The 22855-nt window shown below is 40.9% G+C and overlaps 1 protein-coding gene across 2 annotated transcripts in view; it reads right to left on the reverse strand.

The window, feature by feature from the left end:
- The window catches only part of LOC146316904 (cGMP-inhibited 3',5'-cyclic phosphodiesterase 3A-like), a 103153-nt gene that overhangs the window by 10321 nt on the left and 69977 nt on the right, over nucleotides 1-22855 (reverse strand). Inside the window, exons 3-11 of one of the 2 annotated variants that reach the window (XM_084734336.1) lie at nucleotides 22452-22712; nucleotides 18524-18681; nucleotides 4706-4779; nucleotides 3800-3948; nucleotides 3549-3686; nucleotides 2819-2930; nucleotides 2480-2593; nucleotides 1729-1928; nucleotides 480-683 (exon numbers count right to left, since the gene is read on the reverse strand). In XM_084734336.1, coding sequence (XP_084590462.1) covers nucleotides 480-683; nucleotides 1729-1928; nucleotides 2480-2593; nucleotides 2819-2930; nucleotides 3549-3686; nucleotides 3800-3948; nucleotides 4706-4779; nucleotides 18524-18681; nucleotides 22452-22712 — 1410 coding nt within the window. Of the gene's footprint in view, nucleotides 1-479; nucleotides 684-1728; nucleotides 1929-2479; nucleotides 2594-2818; nucleotides 2931-3548; nucleotides 3687-3799; nucleotides 3952-4705; nucleotides 4780-18523; nucleotides 18682-22451; nucleotides 22713-22855 lie in introns of both variants that reach the window. The other variant, XM_084734335.1, reaches the window with a different exon arrangement.

Below are 22855 nucleotides of genomic sequence, written 5' to 3' on the forward strand. Positions count from 1 at the left end.
TCAAACCAGTTTTTTTAAAAAGCAGCAGGGTGCTTTGTGTTGTTGACTTGGGCTGTGTTGCAATGTTCTGCAAAAACAAACATGTTCCTCGAAAAACCACGGGGCATTTCCCTTCAAATAAAGCTTTTTGTTTTGTTTTGTTTTTATGAGTTGAGATATGAATGTACGAGGCAAGCACCTCACCTAATACTGTTTAAGGTTAACCTGACAATTTAATATCTAGCCTACTTACTTTACAAGACTTCAAAATAAAAGAAGTGTTCAAACAAAAGCTTTCCACTTTATATCTAAGGACAGGTATTCATAACCCAGTGTTGGAATTTACATAAGATCTAAACCCCCAAAATTGCATAAGTTAAAGGCAAACAAACAATCTGAGAAGTTTTAAGTTCATGATGCTGTCAAACTAAATTTTTTAAGGAATCTTAAACACCATAATCAGATCTAAAAGTCAGTTACGATAACGGCTTTAGAACTACCTTGGCATTGAACTCGGCCAGGAAGTCAAAGTGCTTCTTCAGATCAGTGGCCAGTATGGCCTCGATGACCAGGAAACGGAAACGCTTGAACTCCACGTGGTCCAGGTTGACGAGGAAGTTGTACTCCGGACACGACATGAAGAGGTTCCAGGCTGAGGCAGCGTGGTGGTTTTCCAAGACGGATCGATCATTGTAGAGCACTGCCTGCGAACACACACACACACACACACACACACACAAACTTAAACATAAACAAGTAAAACAATGCCAACAACCCCACACATACAGGACTAAAAAAAGAGATATAGAATGTGATAATGTAGATCAGTGGTTCCTAAACTTTGCTGGCAGTGTACCCCTCATCCCCCACGCCCCCAAAATATATAGATATTTAGATATTGACACATGATCTGATCCACATAAAGCACAAAGAAAGTAACACATGCATCAGTGCAGAAACAGACACTGCAGGCTCTCCCACTGATTGGAGACAGATACTAAGAATACCAAAATTACACCATTACATCGTCATTACATTTTACATCTTGTGCGCCGCCTAGAGGCCAGAGGCGCGCTCCATGGGATGCATGCACCGCATCTTGGGAAACCCTGATGTTGACGATTCAAATGTTGTTAGAGGAAGTTAAAACTGGAATGCTTTCAAGAAAATTAGAGCCACTGCACCACTCTCTGATAGATAAGCGATCTTTCAGTATCCTGCCAGCCTGTTCACCTAAATATATCTGGACAGAAAATGCGGTATGCTTCGAGACAGAAATCCAAATTTAACACCTCTCAATTTCTGACAAGCAATGAGGAGCTACTGTAACTGGTGACGACAAAGAAAAACTATGTGTGTGACAGGAAATCAACCACATGACAGACAAAAATTTAAAAAAAAATCTGTCACTCTGATTGTGAATCTAAAAATCTCCTATTAACTCTTACAACAGCCAACACGCATCAAAGTAGAGTCTTCATGAGGGCATGAGATACAATGTCAAATCATAAACAATCACAAATACTCAGCCTATATCCTGGGGGGATAAACATTTGTGCAAGTACACAGTAATGTGTATAATACCTTTTAGTCTGAAAGTGCTCATAATGAGTCACCTTCAACAAAACTTAAATAATATCAGCAGCAAAAATATGTAATCTTAAAGAGAATGATGTAACGACAGAATTCCTGCTTGCGTTGATCCTAATCAGATACTGCTCTCTACTATAGGCTGAGTAGCTTGGGTACCTGTGGTGCGCTGGTGGCCACGAGGAAAGCGTTGGTCCGCCCAGGGTGGTCGTAGTCGTGCATCGCGGCAGCCACATAAAGCGCCATGAGCTCCAGAGCGGGTATGAGGCCTGACAGGCAGCCGTAACCGTCTTCTGACACAGTGTAGGTCTTTGAAACCAGGAAGCCCATATGACTGTGTGTTATTCCACTGTCGGAGTCTAGCCACGGGGGAACAGACGGAGTGAGGAGGGTGAAGAGCAGGGTGGCAGAATTTACACCAACACACATACTGTACTTACACACACGCAGAAATACACACTTGAACATTCAAATCCACTTATATGTGGATCAAAGGGATGGCCCTAGTAAGGCATACAAATGAGGTTATGGAAATATGGGTGAGAGGGAACTCTAATCTGCCTGCAATTTCATGCTGTTCTAGACTTCAAATACTGTTTGGTGCGTAAATGCGAGCGCCAAAAGCCTGAGTAAGATAAGACAAACTGTGAGTAGGATAAGAACAGACACTCCTGCAGGTTTGATGCTCTGACATTAATGAGATAGCTCACGGTAAAGCTGCAGGCAGACGGAAGAATCTAAATAAAAAGTGTGGATGTGAATATAGACAGTCTTTATGGTAGTAAATGGCTTAACAAAAGTTAGAAAAACTGAACAAAAAGGTCTTATGTGGCAACTTAACTTGATTTTTCTAACTTCAGACACACTTTTACCAGGTCATGCACATGTCTGCGTGTACTAACGGACCCACCTGAGTCACTGGCGGAGCCGTGGTCAGTAATGAGGCTGGGCAGACCAGGCACAGCCTGTGTGGTGAGGTACCAGACAGCATGAAGCACGTCTGTGGCGTGAACCCTGTTGTGATCTGGGTCAGGAAAGAAAAGTGTGCTTAATCTCCTCCAGCAGGGTGCACTGTCGGGCTGCTTATGTTTCTCAAAACCACATACAGGCTGCATACAGTCATATGTGACTAACACCGGAAAAAGCGGTATGACGTTTCCCTCTAGTGGCTGCTTTCATTGTTACAGCTCCAAACAAGGTTACATAGCAAAATTAAAAACATAAGAAGGAGAAAGATGTTCGGGCTTACATGGTATGTCTCTGTAACCATTCTCAAGGGCATGGAAGTAGTTCATGAATTCTTTCACGGGGATCTTGAAGGTCTCAAACAGGCCTGTGTCTTCAAAGAGCCTGTAGGAAACCTGAGACACAAAAATCAAATTGTCTGTGAGGGTCTGTGAACATCACCAGGCTTGGATTACCAACACATTACATGTAAGAGGGGTACAATAATCATAGTAATAAAAAAGGAAACTATATCATGAATAAATGCAAAGATTGTGGTATCGTTTTAAATGATTTATTATGATTGTGTAGTTTGTTTTAACAAGTTTTGGCAACATTATATTGTATGAAGTCATTGTATCATTTTTCAAACATTTTATTGCTGAAAATTTGTCTAAATCCTGTGTCATCATGCAAATAATCATTTGCTTTATTGACACTCTCTGATCTCTGTGCTTAATCACTGGTGCTCTCAGATATACTTCAATAAACTCCACACTGCACACTCAGACACTGCTATATATTTTGCACATATTTTTGCATATGTGGTACTGTACTGTTTACTGTAATTGTACATAAATAGTGTTCCTGGTTTGTTTTATTTATGTTCTTTCCTCTTTATCTCTCTTGCTATCTTTACTTTTCTTGTATTTTTGTATTCTGTTTTCTCGTTAAACGACATTCAGAGTGGAAAGCGAAGGAAGAATTTCATTGCACAGGGTAAACGGTTTAAACTGTGTACTTGATGTGCTCACCTGACTGAGGATCCGTCCACATTTCCCATTAGTCTTCTCCATCAAACTGAAGATGGGGAAGTTCCAATTATTTAGCTGACTCATCAGAGGCTCTAAGTCCTCCATTATTAACGGCTCTGGAGCCAGAATTGGTTTGTCCTGTACGAGTGACACACGATGAAAAGCGGTCAATAGATATAATGTTAAGAACCTGCGTTGCAACATAATGGTGTTGCGTTTCATGAACAATCACACCGTGTCAGCAGACTTACCTCAGGAGGTATTAGTGGGTGGAGGATGACACTCTGGGCGGGGTTTTTTCCCTCCTCCGTGTCCTCCTCTGTATGTGCTACATCACTGCTGTCACTGTGGTTGGCTTCGTGGGTGCTGTCATAGTCTGATGACACAACCACTGGGTCCTCTGCTATTAAAAGAAGAAACAAAGAGATGTCACACTGCGGCCTCAGGGGAAAAAATCCACCGTTAATCTCCTTAAACTGATGCATATCTTCAGGTCTTTTTTTGGGGAGGGGGGTTTACTTCTCTGGTATATCCACTTCCTTTAATCCTGGTTTGTTATAGTCGGTTATTTTTGGCAATTCTCAGAATGAAAGTGCTCAGAGGCGCTGAGTGCTCTTGCTCATTAACACAGGCGCATCTCCGTGATTGCCGACACGCCCCCTTACTCAAAACACGTTTTAAAGTGTGTGTGTGTGCGGTGGCAGCAATTTTCTTTCTGACAGAAAAAAAAAAGTAGTTCCTACATGAAACAGCTCACAGCAAGGTCGGCGGATTGTCTGGAGTGACTGAGACATGATATCTGGGCATTATAGTCGAGTTATTCGTCTTTACTTTTATTTACTATTATTTTTTTTTAGGAAAATATGGCACATTATACCTTTAAGAAAACGACACAAAATTTGCAACCCTAATTAATATCACAACATCTAGGTTAGTCAAGTCATGTATGGAGGACCAAGGAAAAATGAAAATGATCCAGAAGCGAGATACATTAGAAGTATCTGTTTGCATTTTTCCTCCAACAACAATACAAAACTGACTATTTGAGACAGTCTCAGAGGGAGAGAGAAACACTGTCATATCATATTTATGCCCACAAACTCTCCCTCTGTGCCGCTTTGGGGTGGTGGTGGGAATGATAGGAAGAAAGAGCATACCTGACCGCGGTATCCTGTCTCCCTTGTCTATTGAGCCCTCCCCGTGGCTCAGTTTGATGTATGGTCTCCCACAGCTGTAGACAAGAGGGGTTTCACAGGTTAGAGATAAAGTGCATGAAAGGGAAATGTTTCATGTAACTCCACAGCCTGTGACATTCCCTGTTGTAATGCTGTGATATTTGCAGCTGCTGCCGCGTGTCTTCGACTGCTGCATATATATATGTCAGAATCAATCAATTCTAATGATTTTTAAAGGAGAAACAGACTGTTAAATGTCAGAAAACATGTTACCCAGGGCGATTTTATCTTCTCTCTAGGACATTTACATCCAAACGTGTATTAAAACATCTGCTAATCAAATGCAAGAATCTGTTTTGTAGTTTTTGCAGGGTAAGATGAAATTTTAATTACTCTCATGAGAAAATTTTATGTTTATGATAATGTTGAGAATTCTACGTAGTCGGTTTTGTTTGGCAGAGGCAGATTATTAAAAACTAGTCCAAACACCAAAATCAGCAGAAAATGTGAAACACTGCAGAGCTGTACATACTGTATGTGTGTGAGTGTGTTTGTAGAAAGCAAAATGTCTGTAGCTGCGCCAAAGAATTGGGAATAATGCCATTCACTACATCTGTCTTTGATGTCTAACCAGTCGGCAGAAGTTGTCAAGAAAAAAAAACTTAATGGGATTCCTACTGCGCTGTCCCCACATGAAACAGACGCTGTACAGATGCTCGACGAAAAATACTCATTAATGAAGTTAATGGATGCACACATTAACACAATGCAAAGAGAATAAACAAGCAAACAAACTCGAAACAGGCGCTGCTGTCGCTGAAATGACTCATTACACTCTGAGAGATAAAAGTGCTGATGAGACCGTACAGGGTTCCTCAGCTCGTCCCCACCTGAGAACGCTTCCACACAGAAGAAACCCCCTATGAGAGGTTCTGCAGAGAACCCTTCTGTGGTGTAATGGTTCCAACCAGACCCCTGCCCGGGGGGTTCTATCCAAACCTTATCACTTTCGAAGGATGCTAACAAGAATCTATGCAAGGGGGTTCTACCGAGAACCCTTTTGTCTAGAACCCTACCACGGGGTCCTACGGAGAACTCTTTTGTCTTTCGAGGGTTTCATCTAGAACTGACCCAGGGAGTTCTACGGAGAACCTTTTTATAATGCAAGGGTTTCACCTACAATCCACCCACTGACCCAACGGGGGCCCTACGGAGAACCCTTTCACATTCCAAGGGTTTCATCTAGAACCCACCAAGGGGGTCCTACGCTGAACGCTTTTATATTTCAAGGGTTCATCTAGAACCCACCCAGGGAGTTCTGCAGAGAACCCTTTTACAATCCAAGGGTTTCATCTAGAATCCACCCACTGACCCAACAGGGGGGCCTAAAGAGAACCCTTTTATATTCTGAGGGTTTCATCTAGAATCTACTCAGGGAGTTCTACAGAACACTCTTTTATAATCCGAGGGTTTCATCTAGAACCTACCCTGCGAGTTCTACAGAGAACCCTTTTATAATCCAAGAGTTATATCTAGAACCCACCCAGGGGGATCTAAAAACAGATTTTAGGGTTTCACCAAAAAATGTTAACAATAGATTTTAACAATCTATGTTACAATTATCTTTAAATCGACAGTCATGCTTTCAACAACACTTGAAGAACTCTTTCTTCCAAAAAGAGTTCTTTGGATGGAAATGGTTCTTAGTGGAACCCCTAGCCTTACAAAGAAACCTTTACAAAAACTTCCTTCTAAAAAAGAAGTAAATGGTCCTGGTTAGAACCTCAGCTCTTCAGGAAGAACCCTTATTTCTAAGAATGTAGAAACTGAGCCCACCCTCTTTGTGCCTTAAGGCTAATCAGCGACAGCCAGCCACAATCTAAAAGACAAATGGAAATATTCACATTTCTGACTGGTTTATAAATCAAAGAACAAATATTATCTTTTACGGAGGGCGCCTTGAGCCGGCCCGCGCTGGTTAGTTAGCCGTGTGACACCGCGGGGAGCCTCCCGAGCTGCTCTCAACAGCTTTTCCATGTTTCTCCACTGAGGCCTCCGTCAGGCCGGAGGTGGTTCCAATTAAAATACCTCTGCCTAAATGTTGTAAAACCTGCCTTCTCAGGGCAGGAAATGCCTGCCGTTAGAGCATGGTGTCACAGGGAGCACAAAGGCCTGTAGTGTGTCTATCTCCTTCTGATAAATTGTTTCTTGAACACTTTTGAGCCGTACCCGCCCTGCCTAATGGTCCTGAGGCCCCAACAAAGGCAGTTCTGTTGTGTTTGCATGGCCGGGTTGGACCACTGTGTGTAATGCCTAGCAGGTGTGGAATATAAAATAGTTTGATAGTTTGGCGGGCGAACAGTTAGTACATTATTGTCAGGGGGGTCTGGGCAGGCAGCAGCGCTTGGCTTAAAAGGTTTACTTTTAATGAAAGTTGAAGAACTGGCAGACACTCTTCCCATTCTGCTAATGCAGCAGAAAGGCCTCAGCTACTGACATTCAGCCTTCAGCGCTGAATGTAAATAAGAAGGTCAGCCATTTTCTCTCGAGGAATCTGTCAGTCACGTATCAAGTGACTCTGCCTCTATCACAAAAAACCTCTTAAGTGTAGTTACAGTAGTTAGCACTGTAGTTTCAGTAATTTAACCATCCCAGTGAGATGTATCGACTGTACGAAGACAAAATACACTTTAGAAGTCTGATTTTTCAACCCCGTCTCCTAGAAATTATGTTTATATACCAATAATTTTTGACTAACACCTTTGGGAAAAATGTAACTGCTCCCTGCAAACATGTTTGTTCAGCCAAAGAAACATCCTGCATCCTGTGGTATGGTTAGATTTTGCCAACGAAAATGCTTTGGCGAAGGTTAGGAAAAGATCATGGTTTCAATTTAATATTAAAAAAACAAACACGCTCTGTCTCGTGCTTCGAGTCGGTGTTGAGTTTTGTTTTGTTTTTTTTTCTAAACCAAAACCACATTTTTTCTCCAACTTTAACCAAGTGCTGTGGGTACCTAAACGCAACCATCAAAACATGAGTCATGCCGTAGTTGTAACAAGTTATGAGCAGATATTGTGGGGAAAATAAGTTAAAGCTACTACAAAGAACTTTCAAGAACTTGAAAGAATTAGCTGATTTTCTTGCTGATGGCCTTTTCACTTATGTGGGTCATATAGAGGCATCTGTATCAAATTTAAACTGTTTCATAAGCAGTTAAAAAAAATCCTTGTTGTACATTTAAACACACCATTAATCAATGTTTTGCTGATATGTTTAGGGATCAGAGGCAGTAATGTGTTACTCAGTCCAAAATAGTAATTATATTACAGTTAGTAATCCAAATAGTTACTTTTAGGCCTCGGTAGGCTATCTCATGATGAGGTGTATGAGTGGCAGGTCACGTCAGGTCGAGTTATCTGTTAGCCAAAAAGCTAGCAACATGAACTTTATTTCAAAAAATATCTGCTGCCATAAAATTAGTTGCAAACTTAATTTGTCGGAGAGAGGGTAGTTTTTAGTGCTTTTTTTTTTTTGCAGGACTAATCATACAAAGGTCAAAACTTTCTTTCTTTCTTTACACACAGTTTTCACAAATTTAAACTCAGCCAAAGTGAATTGTCAACACTCAATTGGGAGTCTTTCTCTGAAGTAGAAAATGACTCCAGTTCTCGCACAATTGTAGAAAAGCACCTTGGCGTTCTCCAGTATAAACCTAAATCAAGTTAATTATCCCGCATTAAGCAATACTGTATAAATTGCAACACTGTCTGCATTTTCTGCTGCCTCTCCTGCTCCCAGGTTGCTTATCTTAATGTAGCAAGCCATGCAATAAGCTCTGACTGGCCTCTGCCCACTCCCCTCTCTCCGCTGCTGCAGTTTACTCCCAGATTTTATACTCAACCACTCACAGCAGGTTGACAGATTACCTTTGGTTCAGAGCCCAAACGGACAGTGTCCAAGCCACGATAAACACTGCAGCCATTATTTCTGCTTCCAGTAATCTACCTACTCTGGAGCCAGATGACGTGAAGAAGATAACAGCACAGTGGCCGGGGCTGAGGGAAATGGAAGGTATTCAATCGCCCTCTCTCTCTCTCTCTCTTTTTTTTTTTTTTTTTTACCAGGCCTGTCCGATAAAAAGCCGATATTGTAGCTTTGAAGTTGGTGTTATTCTTTCTTAACTCTGTACGTCACTGGAAGCTGACATGATGGAAAAAGGAGGGAGGAAAAAAAAGAAGCCTAATGTCCTAATTAAGATTGTACAGATTTGATGATGGAGCAGAGAGAAGGCAATTGAAGCCATGTGTTCATTTTCTCCCAGCCTCCCCTCCATGTGTTCGCTCTCTCCGCCACTGTAAAAATAAACTGTTTGTCATAAATTTAAAAAGTTGGTGTCTGGGCTGCCTCAAAACTTTAAGTTGACTTAATTTGAAACGAAAAGTTTAGGTAATTTTTTAATGATTCAAACAAGTTTTCATCATATGTTTACTTCAAAAAGAAGGGTCTCAGGAGAGTTTTGACTGAATTGTTCGGCAACAATGCATGCTGGGAAGTCTGCTAATATGCTAATCATGTTTCTTAAAGGTGCTAAATACAACATTCAGCAAACAACTAATTGCTATGTAAAGATTTGATGAACTGGCTTCGTGAGCAGAGAATAAATGTCAAACTGCTTGTGTTTATGTTGTTATTCGAGCCTCTGTGTTTAGCTGGGACAGTCGTGTGCGCATGTTCACGGTAACTTTATCATAAACAGTCACTAAAATAAGTTTCTGGAAACGGGAAATAGGAAATGTAGTAACAGAATATGGCTGCTTATTTTGACAGTTTGATCAGACGTTCAGGAGTCTGTGCTGGAAAGGTCGGGTCTACAGGGAACCCTCGATTTGTGAAAGTTTGTTTTGGTTTGTTTTGTTCACTGAATTATGTTTTATAATGCGACAGTTGTTTAAAATCTAAGGAAACACTTGGTTAGGTTTAGGCAAAGCTCATAGTTTGGATTAAAATGATCACTCTTGCAAGATTTTTTGCAGGTCTGAGGTTCCCCTCTAGACACCAGAGCCAAAATGGCGTCAGTAACAACCTGCTCGTCCCACAGTGAACAGTACAATAAAATATGTTTCTGTTAACATTTTAAGTAGGAAATAGGCGATGTATTAACATAAACTTGATCAGCACTGCCTAGTTTGACAGTTTGATCTGAGTTTTGCGAGCAGTGTGTGTTCAGATGACCCTCAACTGTACTGAGTCAATATCTCGTACGTTACATTCATTCAGCTCTTCGTTACTGGTCAAAAAAGTTAGAAGAACTTACATTGGTGAGTTCTGAATTTAAGTTAAATTAACTTTTAATTAATAAGTACTTGAAAATTGCATGTTCACAGACCATTTCTACCTCTCACTTTTCTGAGAGGACTCTTTATATATCAGGAATGATTACTGGTGTTTTGATTAAGTTGTAAATAAATGTACATGTTACTGTAGCCTTGCCCAGATCTGAAAAGAGGTAACTCTGATAAATACAAGTTAACATATATAAATTACAAAAACACTCCCCTCTACTCCCCAAAACTTGTGATTGTTGTGTTAACGCCCACTTGAGAGATGATGTGTTGGCAGGTTGCCGATTCCTAAGAGACACTCGGGTTTGATCTAAACAACAGTTGTCAGTGGGCATCGGCTTTGTTTTAGTGGCTCTCTTTTTCATTTGAGGCATCTGGATGAGTGCCAGATGCCTAACACAAAATTTAAATAAGGTGTTAATCAGAAGAGAGACCTCTCAGCTGCAGTAAACTAAACCCGGGGACTCTCTGTACTCTCCAATTGTGTCTGTATAACCCCTGCCAGAAGAAGCAGCTGTGACAGTGTGCCTAAGCGTGTGTGTGTGTGTGTGTGTGTGTGTGTGTGTGTGTGCGTGCGTGTGTTAATTGTGGGGTTCTGGTGACTGGGGAGAGGCCCAGGTGTTTGTTTATACTCACACCACCATAAGTGGCCATAGCTGGGACCCGCTGCAGGGCCGGGCCGAGCTGTGAGACCAGGCGACGGGGCCTTTGTGTACAGAAGCTGCTCGGTGTGCTTACATTTACAGAACTTGTTCAAGTATCACGCTGTCATTGTGCAAACAGACCCAAACAAGCCGCTGACAGACGCAGCCCACACAGTTCTTGAGAGATGCAAAACAAAACAAGATTTTTTTTTTTTTTTCACAGAGCTGCTAACTGCAGTGCAGTAAACAATATAATTTAAGACTGAAGGCTGGATATACTGTCATCAGCTGTGTGCTTCTGGATCAGTGTTTTGGTGGGGCTATCCGATGTCAAATTTACTACATGTTTAAACTTTAATAAATCATCTATTTCAGTTACTAAAAAGAGGCGTAAAAACATCATTAAAGGCTTGGAAAGGTGATAGATGTGAATGTATGTAGTATTTTAGTACTATTTTTAAAATGAGCACTACAGCACTATGGTTAAATCTGCATGCTGTAAATTTAACTCAAGCCTGTCAAGCAGATGCACAGCAGTCTTTCTGTTGCTTTTGGGCTGCACAATTGATCGAATTATTATCAAAATCGCAATATGGCCAAGTGCAATATTCAAATCGCAGAAGCTGCGATGTTTTGATAAAGGAAAAATGTGTGACAAAACAGCATTATAATGAAATACTGTCGAGCTGCAGAGATGTCCTGGCCTACAAATCTTGTTCTCCAGCCCTGTTCTGTTATCATGATTTGGGGGCAGGACAAGACCACTATGGGAATAAGTGATATTAACTTATAGCGTACTTATCCAGTGTCATGCTTCAATTACACCTTGTCTGTGTAATATACTATTTATACTGCAAGTTTTTTTTTTTAAATCTTCTTTTACCTCTGCCAAGGAGGTTATGTTTTTGGTGTGGTTTGTTAAAAACTACTGGCTGGACTTTAATTAAAACTTTGTGTGAGGGTGAAGGGAGTGTAAGGGTAGTGATGCATTTCCTAGTTGCAATAACTTCCAGAGTCAGCCAAAGTGACGTAAACGTAACTTGACTAAAACATTCACATTACCTCGTCTAGGAACGTGGTTTCTGCCTGAGTCACATCAAATAGATTTTTATCAGTTATGGTGGCTGTTTAAGAGTGAAGAAAACACCTTCCCATGATCCCACACTACTTCACAATGTCATCAAACTACGTCTTTTGTTGTTGTTTTAATGTGACAGAGACTCCTAGCTGCAGAACATATATATTGCATGTTTAATTGAGAACTCATCTTAAACTGTATCAGCATGAGTTTATATTAGTACGACAGATCGTTGAAAACATTTCTACTCTTTAAAGAATGCATTGTGGGAACTTGGATGCAAAAAGCTGAGTGTTGAGTGCTCTTTCTTAGTGGTCAATAAAGAATGTATTCAATGCACAAACTGATATGTGCAATATTTGCAGGGGAAAATCACACGCACAAATACTTTGTTCACATTATGCTATGTAAGACTGAGACGCTCACCCCCCTACTGCAGGATGAAAGGACGGGCACTTGATCAAACACCTGAACATGACACACGTGACTGTTAAACATCGAACTCTAAAACCATGAGCATAAATCTGATACCATATATCTGCTGAAACCTGGCTGCTGAGATTTTCTTCCACTCAGCCTTAAGATCATGAGTGAGGTTGGGCTCCGTGTTGGGAGAAAATTCGGCACTTAAAATTCATCCAAACAGAGTTTGACGGGGTTAAGGTCTCTACACAGAGAAATCAAGAACTCCTCTCTGAAAACTGTTTCTTTCCAAGCCTTGTTTTTGCACGGGGTCGCAGTCCTGCTGAAACAGGAAATGGCCTTCCAGAAAACTGTTGTTGTGTCAAATTACGGATCATTTAAACAAAGGATTCAAAAACCATAAAAACAGACCAGACCCTGGACCAAAAGCACAGAGTGTCCACATACATTTGGCCTTTTTTGTAGTGTAGTATGGCAGAAGTATTGATCCGTCTTGATCGATGCAGCAGCACACTGATCTGCCCTTTAACGAAGCCCATCTACTGTATAATAAGGTAAAAATCCATGGAAATATTATTGCACATAAAAGTTAAATCTAAAACCACACGAGTATCACATAATGGCCATAAACTGAGCAAATACTGTAGGTGTGTCTACCATCAGCTACTACAGGCTTTGTCTGGCTGGCTAGTTAACACGTTTCTCCAGGCAGCTTGGCTCAGACAATCGCCTTGGAAGACAGGAGCCGCATGCTTTTACGGGAACTGTTCAGTTTTACAGTACAGCCATAATCAATTAATAGCTTCATGAAACCATTCTTCTCCTCACAACAAAAAAATACTGAACAATACACTTCTAAAGGCTGGCTGGCTTCTTTCACTGGCAGGAACAGCATTTGAAGCAAGACGGACATTAGTAAACAGTATATATCAGCTAAACCAACTGTACTCGGTACAATAAATCAGTACGCTCCTTCACTTGTGTTGCGCTCCAGACGACTTGGAACTTGAAAACCTCCAGCCTCCTGCAAGAAATTGTGCAACGGAGCGTCACACAAAGTTCCCTCCTAAATTCATCTGACCCAACTTTATGAAGAAACAGCTGTCTGATATCTAACAACAATGGCAGCATCCGTGGAAGCACAGATTGTAAATTGTAATACATAATTTAAAAGGCAAAGTAAAGTATATTTGCATTTATTATCATATATTAAAACCTGCTCTGTGTGTACATTGATGTCATCAGTGGAAACAATCTTCTCTGCCCTAAAGTTATTCAGGAAAATACTTAAAAATGCAAAAGAATGTGAAAACATTAAGGGAAATGCAACATTTAGTGACTTTTGAAGATATACTCTTTCATGTCTATGAGATGAGAAAACTCAAAGTTTAAGGTAACTTACTTTAATGTATTTTTGAGGGTTTTTTTTTAGCCCAACTCAAACTCTGGAGTTTTGAGAGTTTTACCAAATAATATATTTTGTTGAGACAATTTACTTCTCTTCTTTAGAGAGTTGAATCTTTGAGTTGTAGAAAATTGTTGAGTAAATGCACTGAAGTGAAAGTGAATAATGGTTGATAATTTAATATCTTCAGTTGCAACCATGACAAATCAGGTCCAAAGCTCAAAATTTGAAAAACATTTTTTTATTTGTTTCCAAAACTCAGAGTAAGGTATATCTTAAGAAGAAAAGTAAATGATCTCAACAAAAGATTAGAGGTCAGCAAAACTTTTTTTTGTTACATTGTACTGATAGAGTGAAAAGTAACTTATATTTATGTGTCTTGTTTTCATATGTTGTTAATTAACACAAGTTCCTGTGGTACGAGCCTAAATAAACATAATTTTGTCATGGTCAGACATGTTTTTTGTTTATGCTTGTTTATGCGTGCAGCTGGAATATTTGGGCGTCACAAGTTGGAAATTGTAGCTGGGAAATGACTTCAACTGGAACGCAGCACTAATCATAAACATAAACCTTTTGTTCACCTGATTGTACAAACTTAACCACTTGCTGCTCTCTGATTGTTCATTACTTCTACTGTAACCTCCAAAAACATGGCAATTCTTCTGGAAATATCAAATTTGTCCCAAACTATCCACCCAAAATTAGTTTCTGAACTAATCTTGGGTGGGAAATCGACCATGCAGTTGCAGAGTCATGCCTCATTTTACCTCTGTAATACCTCGTTTTAACATTTTTTAACAAGCTTCAGGAGGTTTCCAAAAGCATTGACTTTTATTTTTTTATCTAAAAGTTCACATGAGTGAGCCGATTCAAATCTCAAGTTCCAGTCATTAAGCCTGCGGTGAAAACTGAGCTCGTGAGATGTAGTCCGTCTTTACAAGTAGAGCTGCACAATTAATCAAAATATTACTGAAACTGCAATATGACCACGTGCAATATCTTAATCACAGAAGCTGCAATTTTTTGATAAAGGAAACGTGTGACAAAACTGTAGCTCTGCAGAGATGCCCTGGCCTATAAATCTTATTCTTTAGACTTAAAATCATTATGATTTGAATCATTCTTTTGAGTAAAAATGAAAATTGTGATGCAAATTATGATTGCAATCACAATATCTGTCAAAATAATCGTGATGTTCTTTTTTACTATATTGTGCAGCTCTTTCTACAAGGTTTGAGGTAATTGACAGATTTCTTAATATCTGCCTTAGGTACAGAAAGAGAGAAACAAGACGTATCTGTTGTTCTGTATGTCCTCACATGAAGTTCAGAGCAAACACAACAGAACAACACAAAGGTTGTCATCAGTTGAAGGTGTATTGTTTGAATCCACGCAGGCTGTTTTCAGCGAGACATCAGACATCAGTCTGTCTGAAGTTCGACTACACATCAATAATGAAGCTCCAGCGTCAGTTTAGAGATCAGACGAGTACACTTATACAACATTTGAAAGTTAAACTAACTTTGAACAACACACACACACACACACACATATACACAGAAATACTAACTAGTTTGACACAACACAAGCATCACTGACGCTGCTTTGCAGAGACAGAACCCAGAAGCGTCTGTATTTGCAGACAAGCGCTGTCCTCGATCAGAAGACTTTTGTGCCTGTGACACAAACTCGACAGGGGAGAAACAGAATAAGACAGATGAAACGCGAACAGTCGCTTTCTTGTTGAGGCGTTGTTAATATTTTAAGGACAGAGAGCATGTGCTGTCTAGTGCTGCTTGTGCACCCACATCATAAAAACACTGTACGCACGATAACGCAGAGTCAAGCACACACGAACACGCACAGCTGAAAGATTTCAAGCTGAATCTCCATTTTCTACCCCTTTGAAATTCATAATAAACATTATTTCTCCTGAGCTGCTCAAAGATAAATCCAAAAATAACGTCACAGTAATCACAAAGTAATTGTAAGGAATGCAATCTCTGCAGTGATCACAGTAAATTATGCAGAAATATTTCACTTAGTAATCATGACTGCTCTAATAAATTAAGAGCCTGTGTTTATTCTAGATTTAACGCATCAATGATGAACAAAAAATAGCAGAAATGTGCAGTTATTTGTTGTGTTTTCAACAATATTTGACTGTCTAATGATTCACTGTATCTGTGTTAGACCTCCAGTCTGAACACAATCAGGCCAGATTTTCTCAGTGCATCCAGCCATAAAGCCACCACACAAATACATGCTTTCACGCACACACAAACCCGTTAAATGGATCGTTTTGAATATTTGAAGTGGGGCTGTATGAGAAACTTATTGATTATCAGTGTATTAGCTACAGTACAGGTGGGAGAAGCAGAGAGAACACCAGCATGGAAGCTAAGCAAAGAACTGCTGAGGACAGAGTCAGCAACAAAAAGTATTTTATCTTCTTTAAAAAAGCACAAGAAGTTTAAGAGCACACGATATTTAGAGTATTTTCACTGCTTTACTTTGCAGTAAGACACCCTTTTCTGACAAGAAACCGCCGTGAAAAATGAATCCGGAGAAGAACCACAAGTTAACAAGTCGCCGTTGCTGTGGTAGCGTTTCCCTACAGTATGAGCATGAATGACTGCAAGCCGTCATATGAAGTTTACAGTTTTCTACTGTGTCAGTGGATCAAAATCCTGAAAATCTCCTGATGAAAAATGTGAATTCATATATATTTTTTAATATATATTACACAGTACTTCATCACTTAAATATGGCAGAGGTGGTCCGTTTTTTCTCTTCTTCATTATCCATTTCTGGCTTTTGTCACAACCACCGTCTAACTACCATGTAACATTTTAATAACCCTAATAAAAGAAACCTTCACCAGTTACTGAGGGCTGCTGTCAATCCAATTATCCATGCTGTCACTATTAGCAAACACGGTGTCTAGAAGGGAACCCCAGATCTGCAAGATCTTATGAGAGTGAACACTTTGATGCTGCCACAAGATGGCGGAACACACAAAGCGGTCACCTGATTCATCTACACAGCACAAGCCAAACCAAACTCCTTTGGTAAAATCGGTAATTTTACCTCACAGATCACAGGAGTTGCAGGTCTACCACTGCGAGTTTGTTTGTGTTACCGTGTGCATTTGATGAATCCGAACTCTCCGTTTGAAAACACTGAAGTCACACAGTAACTCAAACAAATTTACAGATCAAGGCAACTCCTGTGTACTGCCAGGTAAAATGAGTGATTCTGCATGAAGAATTTGGTTGGTTTGGAGTGACATTCGGCTTTATTTATGGTACACTTGAACTGATTTTTTTAGGCGGCCTTTTTTTATAAGAATACCTTTTGTTGCTGACCCTGTCCACAGCAGTACTTTGCTTAGCTTCCTTGTTGGTGCTTCTCTCTGCTTCTCTAAACTGGGAGCATGCCAACCTACGTCTACTGTAGGTAATATATTGACTATCTATAAGTACCTCATACAACCCTACATCAAATAATCCAAATTATCCCTTTAATGCACACAAACACTCTATAACCCAAAAACTACAAGAACCTTCAAACATTTTTACAAAAACCACACGCTGTCTGTCGCATCACACACATACAGATCTATATCTGAACCATGATGAGTCCATAGGCTGAGTCTCGTGCTATCTTCAGCTCTAATATGCTGAGAGTTGATGTGTGTCTTAGTTATTCAGGTTAATGTGTTCGCCTGTGGGGCATATTTCCATTCTGGCTCCAACTGCACACACATCCTTATCCGAACTGCTGCGCCATTACTGCTCACTCACGCTGATGTCTCTGGTGTAACTAAAGCCACGCTGCTGGGACCAAACCTCTTCACAGTCATGTGTCATACTGTGGCAGCCACTGGAGAAGTCCTCCTTAAAGCTTTTGTGTATTTCTATTGTGCAGTTTCACACAGTAGGATCTTATTAGTACATTGAAACATAAAGTTCTACGGCTTTGCTTCATAAATTTTTCCATATAGTCCTTTAAGGGATGGGAAAAATAACAGGGCAAGCAAAACAGGATAAAAAGGACTGCATTTGATAAATCTACAACTGAAGCAAATGTATGTTTCTGAGGATCCCTAGTGAGCACCAACTGGGATTTCAACGTTAACTTATCATTTAAAATTGCATAATATTTGGTCTGAATGTCTAAGAGCTCTTCTCACCTGCAGTTACAACACCAGTGTGTCACAGAATTTAAATTTGTTTAATCACTTTGTTAATTGGTTCAGTTGAAGGAGAAAAGACGGATAATATTTATTATTGTGAAGGTGTATCTCCAAAGTCACATTCCACTGAAATTTGGTATACATGATGTAATTTTAATGAATTTATAAAATGCCAGGAATACAGAACTATATTGGCTGTGTGCTGCAAACAACAAGCGCATGCGCAAGTGTTTGTTGTGTGTGGTGTGGTGTGGTGTGGTAGTGTGACAGTTGCAGCTTTGACTACTCTGACTTGCCGTATTTGGGAGAAGTTAGGTTTTTTTATATACTATTCTGTAGTCTTCAGGCCTTTCTGAGAAAGCTTTCTGACAGAAAGGCTTTAAGAAGTCAGGTTACACAGTATACTGAGCAAGAAAGTCCACTTCAATTGTAAGATGTAGTGGATTTTTCATCCAGGAAGCCGGGTTTGAGTCCCATGTGAGGCTTTTTCTGCCTTTCAAATGAGAAATGTGGTTGTGGTTTCTTAGCGAAGGTCCAAAGTGACAGGATGAAAGGATGAAAAATGTCATTGTTCCTGATGCATTATGGTCTAAACGTGAATGTTCAATCAATGTCTTCAAACCTATTCTGAACATCTTTTCACTGGTGACGATGGATGTTTTTTAAATGAGAGATATATGATGAGACATCAGTCACTGAGGTACCTGCAGGTGAGTGTTTCATGGTACGGTTTGATGCTGGCGCTGCGGTCCCTTCGGACGGGCCCAGGCTCGATGGTGGGCAGGCCTGTGGCGGAGGTGGTGGTGGTCCACGTGGAAGAGATCCTCCTCAGAAGACCAGGGTGGAGACTCCGCCTCAGACGCTGCACACACACAGGAAAATATTAAGAATAAAAAACTGACAAGGACAACAAAAGACAGTTTTCGTGCTTATTGTCATTGTGGTCCTTTATGGACGGGGCTTAGTTGAGTCTTTACATGATAATTTGGGCAAATGGCTCGTAATCGGACCATCGCCTCTCCACCCCGTTCGATTCGGTTCTGAGGTGGACCCAAAAATGCAACTTACTGGTGGAAGGCGCACAAAATAACTAAAGAATCCAGGTGAAAAATCAAAACAAGAGTCCAAAACCCGAATGAAAACAGTAACACAGGGAGGACTGGGGAGCAGATGCAGACAACCTGACAACTGAAAGAGTGAACACAAACTGAATTTATACACAAAGGACTAATAATGGACAGGTGAAGCAAATCGGAAATAAAAATGGCAGGAAAAAGAACAAAGTCAGAAGAGGAAAGACAAGACCTACAAACACCCCCGATATCCAATCCAGTGTTTTTTTGGCAGTATTGAATCCCTAGAAAATACACACACACACACAGAGTTAACACTACTGAAAAACACTTCTCATTCTTATCGCCTTTGTTGTATAAATGAATAAAGTCATCATCCATAACTAAAAGGACAAAAAAACATGGTTGTAATTGTAATTGAGTGATAAAAGCTCTAAAAGCACTCCCACCTGTAAGATAAAGTTCATGCTTGTCTGCTTTATCTGCAGTCGAATGGATCATCCAGACGAAGCAGTTATTTTTCCTTAATCTGTCCGAGATGAAATGAACGACGCAGGTTGATATGACTGGAACACTTTTCATGATTGGAGGCACTTTAATTTTTGTCTTCACTGAATCCAGAGAGAAATCAACGCTGCGGTCATCACTGACTGGAGGATATTGGCAGGCAGCTGCGCCGGTGATGCCCCTCACGGTTCATTATTAGACACAATGCCAGATACATTTCATCATAGAGAGTCTGCCCCTCTGCTTCTCATTTTCTTTCTGAGTCTCTTTTGTCTCGTTCTCTCAGCCTCTTTCTTTATCTGTCTTTTCTTTGCTCTGTCTCTGGGATTCCCAGTGGTCTGTGCCCTTGTGATGCCTCCATCTGTTCGGTGCCATGCAGCAGCAGCTTGGCACAGCCGTGCTAAACATGGCAGCCTCTCTCTGTCTCGCTCAGTCTTCTGCAGGGTGACCTAGTAAAGATTGCCTCCGAATCCTGAATGAGCCCATTCACAGCAAGGCGTCATATACAGAGTGCGCGCACACACTCACACACACTACGGGTTTAGGTCACTTTAATAAACATTCACTCTGGAAAACTTACCATAAACTTAATTTAAGCTGTTCTGATTTTAGCGTTTGTGCAGATTTTAGTTGCAGATTAACCACATTGTGAATGCAAATGCATACTTAAAGGGACAGTTCACCCCAAAATCATGAATGCATCTAACCATGTAGATGGCACTCGGCTTGTGGTGCTCAAAGCGACAATATCTCTTTCCAAAAATCATGACCGGTGACTCAAGATAATCCACAGATCTAGTTGTGAATGTGGTTTCTTGCTACTTAACTACACTGTATCACTCATGGCTGAGAGTGCTTGTGATGATGCGGGATCTAAACACGAACAGAACTAGACGGTTGCTAAGACCACATTTACCCTCAACTATTTCCACCCGATCAAGCGGGACTGGAGCTGGCCAATGGAGTATGACCCAGAGCTGCAGCTATTTCTTTATGTACGTTGTTGGCTATTTTTACAATGTTGGAAGTCAGAAGAATTAGTCATCCAGTCCAGTCATGGCTCAGGGATCTATCAGGGAAATATACAACATTTGGAAAGATTGCGTTTCAGGCTAGCCAACAGAGATAGCACACTGGAAAATATGGCAACTCCTGCTTGATAAATGGACAACGACCTTAAATAGAAGTCTCTCTTGAGCTACCAATCATTGGACTTGAAAACAGGACATAATATCAGTTCTCCCAATCACACTGTATGACTTGTGAAATGCTGGCGTACATTAATTTATTTTGGGTTTTTAATCTTTCCTGCCTTTGTTGCATCTATTATCATCCCACGTTTATGCTTCTCTGTCTTTGCTTCATTTGGACATTACCATCTTTATTTCATGATGTTTGTTCTCATTCCACTGTCTGGTTATTTTGCTTTATTTTATTTATCCTTGAATATCAATTTATTTAAAATCATCCATGACAATGTGTACACTTCTTTCTGTGATGACTCACTATCTCTCACCAAAACAATCTAGATGGATAATTAGCACTAAAGGCGGGGAGAAAACATATATTTTTGGTGTTGGGGTGAACTGCCCCTTTTAAGAGGAAAAAAAAAGAGCCATGCACAATTAATGCATAGTATATGTACACACGCAGACAATTACTGACACAGTTATGCATAGAATAGAATTGTATATACACAGAACCACAGATTATTGATGTGTATACTGAAATTGTACGAACATGTGTGTTTAACTCTCAATTTTGAAGGTGGAAAAGTGGGGCTTTGGTATGACTTTGCAGCACCATAGTTCTATTCTTTGATAAAATCCCTGCTGGTTCACACCAAAGCAGAAACACACATGACAGGAACTCGCACACACACATCACCATCAGCAACAGCATGGCAAAACCAGGCCATCCTACCAAAAAAAAAGAAAAAAAAGAAGAAGAAGAATTACAGCTGATCCCTGCTGCTGTCAGTGTTGACTCAAATCTATAACTGAACTTATCTATCTCTTTAAAAGTTAAAGTTAGAAAAGCGAGATCAGATTGTGTGTTTTGTCATTCATGTTTTTTTTTTTATGTTTGCATGGTGTGTGTGTTTTTAATGCAGCACCGAGAACATGCCCCGCGTTGAACGGAAAATGAGTTTTGGGAAAATGCTTGAAAGGCATCAGTATGCGCCACGATGGACATCAAACTCTTCGCCAGGAGGCAGAAAAGCAAGCGCAGGGCTTTCCACTCCTGCACTAACCAGCACTCCTCCTGCTCCTCTCCTTGAGGGCAGTTAGAGCCGGGCACCGCGTCTCTGGGGAGCGGAGCCTTAATGAGTGCAGCCTCACTGGCCACTCAACAGGCGCAGTTTGTCTTAGCTACTTTTATGAAGTTCAGACGATGTAAAAATACACCTGTCAGCCCGGCGTTGGTGGCAGCTGTCGACCACACACCAGCTTCCACAGCAGCCAGGAGAGCTGCTGCATCTTACTCATAAATAATAGATAACTGCATCCAAAATTGTGGTGGGGGTCCATTTTTGTTGATACTCATCCCTTTTGAGGGGTGCGTTCACCTTCATGTTGCCTCCTTTACTCGCCTCACATGCAGACATACACACTGGCTGGCTCTGCACATCTGTCATGTTGACACAGCTGTGGCTATGAAAGGGAGAACAGTGCTCCGAGCAGTAGACGTGCTCTATTTTTCTTCACTCAACTCTATGAAAATACACTCCTTCATTTGATGCTAAAAGCTCCGCGAGCAGGAAGCACTCATTAGCTGAAACATGGGCTGAAAGATTAACATGTGTGTGCAGCGCTGTGTGGTGTATAAATCATTTGGCCGTAATGAACTGGACTGCATTTCCATCTAAGGATTATTTTCAGCCGTTTCCAAAACAAAATGATATTTTTCTGGCCCACGACTACTTTTGATTAACAATTCTGACTGTTGATATCTGGGTGAAATATCCCCACTTTCATCTAGACTTCCTAGTACTGCATATCTTACCGGTGAAGTGTTAATCATGACACTTTGTCGTCATTCACTGCCTTACCTTGTGGATGGATGTCTTCTCTCCTTTCTCGGGTCCCTCCTCGGAGTCGGAGAGGGTGTAGGCATCGCTGGGGTTAAGCAGGGGAGCAGGGCGTGGCCGGTGCAGCGGCTGGAAGGTGAGCTGGGTGGTGAGCAGGTTGCTGACTGCCCGCAGCGAGGTGCAGGTGTTGGGGGGCAGAGAGGGGTCAGCCAGCAGGTCTGTGATCAGTCCGTGGGCTTCTCCCATCACCGCTATATCCACCATGACGGTGGTGCCGGATGACTATGGGGCGACACAGAGACAAGAGATAAACATCATTTCTGCTGTGGCTAATGTGAGTTGATGCTGATTAATGGCTCGGCCTGACGGAGGCTGCGTGCAGCTTCTCAGTGGCAGGCGTGAAGAGCAGGTGTGTAAACGACGTC

Source organism: Lutjanus erythropterus, chromosome 13, assembly GCF_056507025.1.
Source record: "Lutjanus erythropterus isolate fLutEry1 chromosome 13, fLutEry1.hap2, whole genome shotgun sequence".
Lineage (NCBI taxonomy): Eukaryota > Metazoa > Chordata > Actinopteri > Lutjaniformes > Lutjanidae > Lutjanus > Lutjanus erythropterus.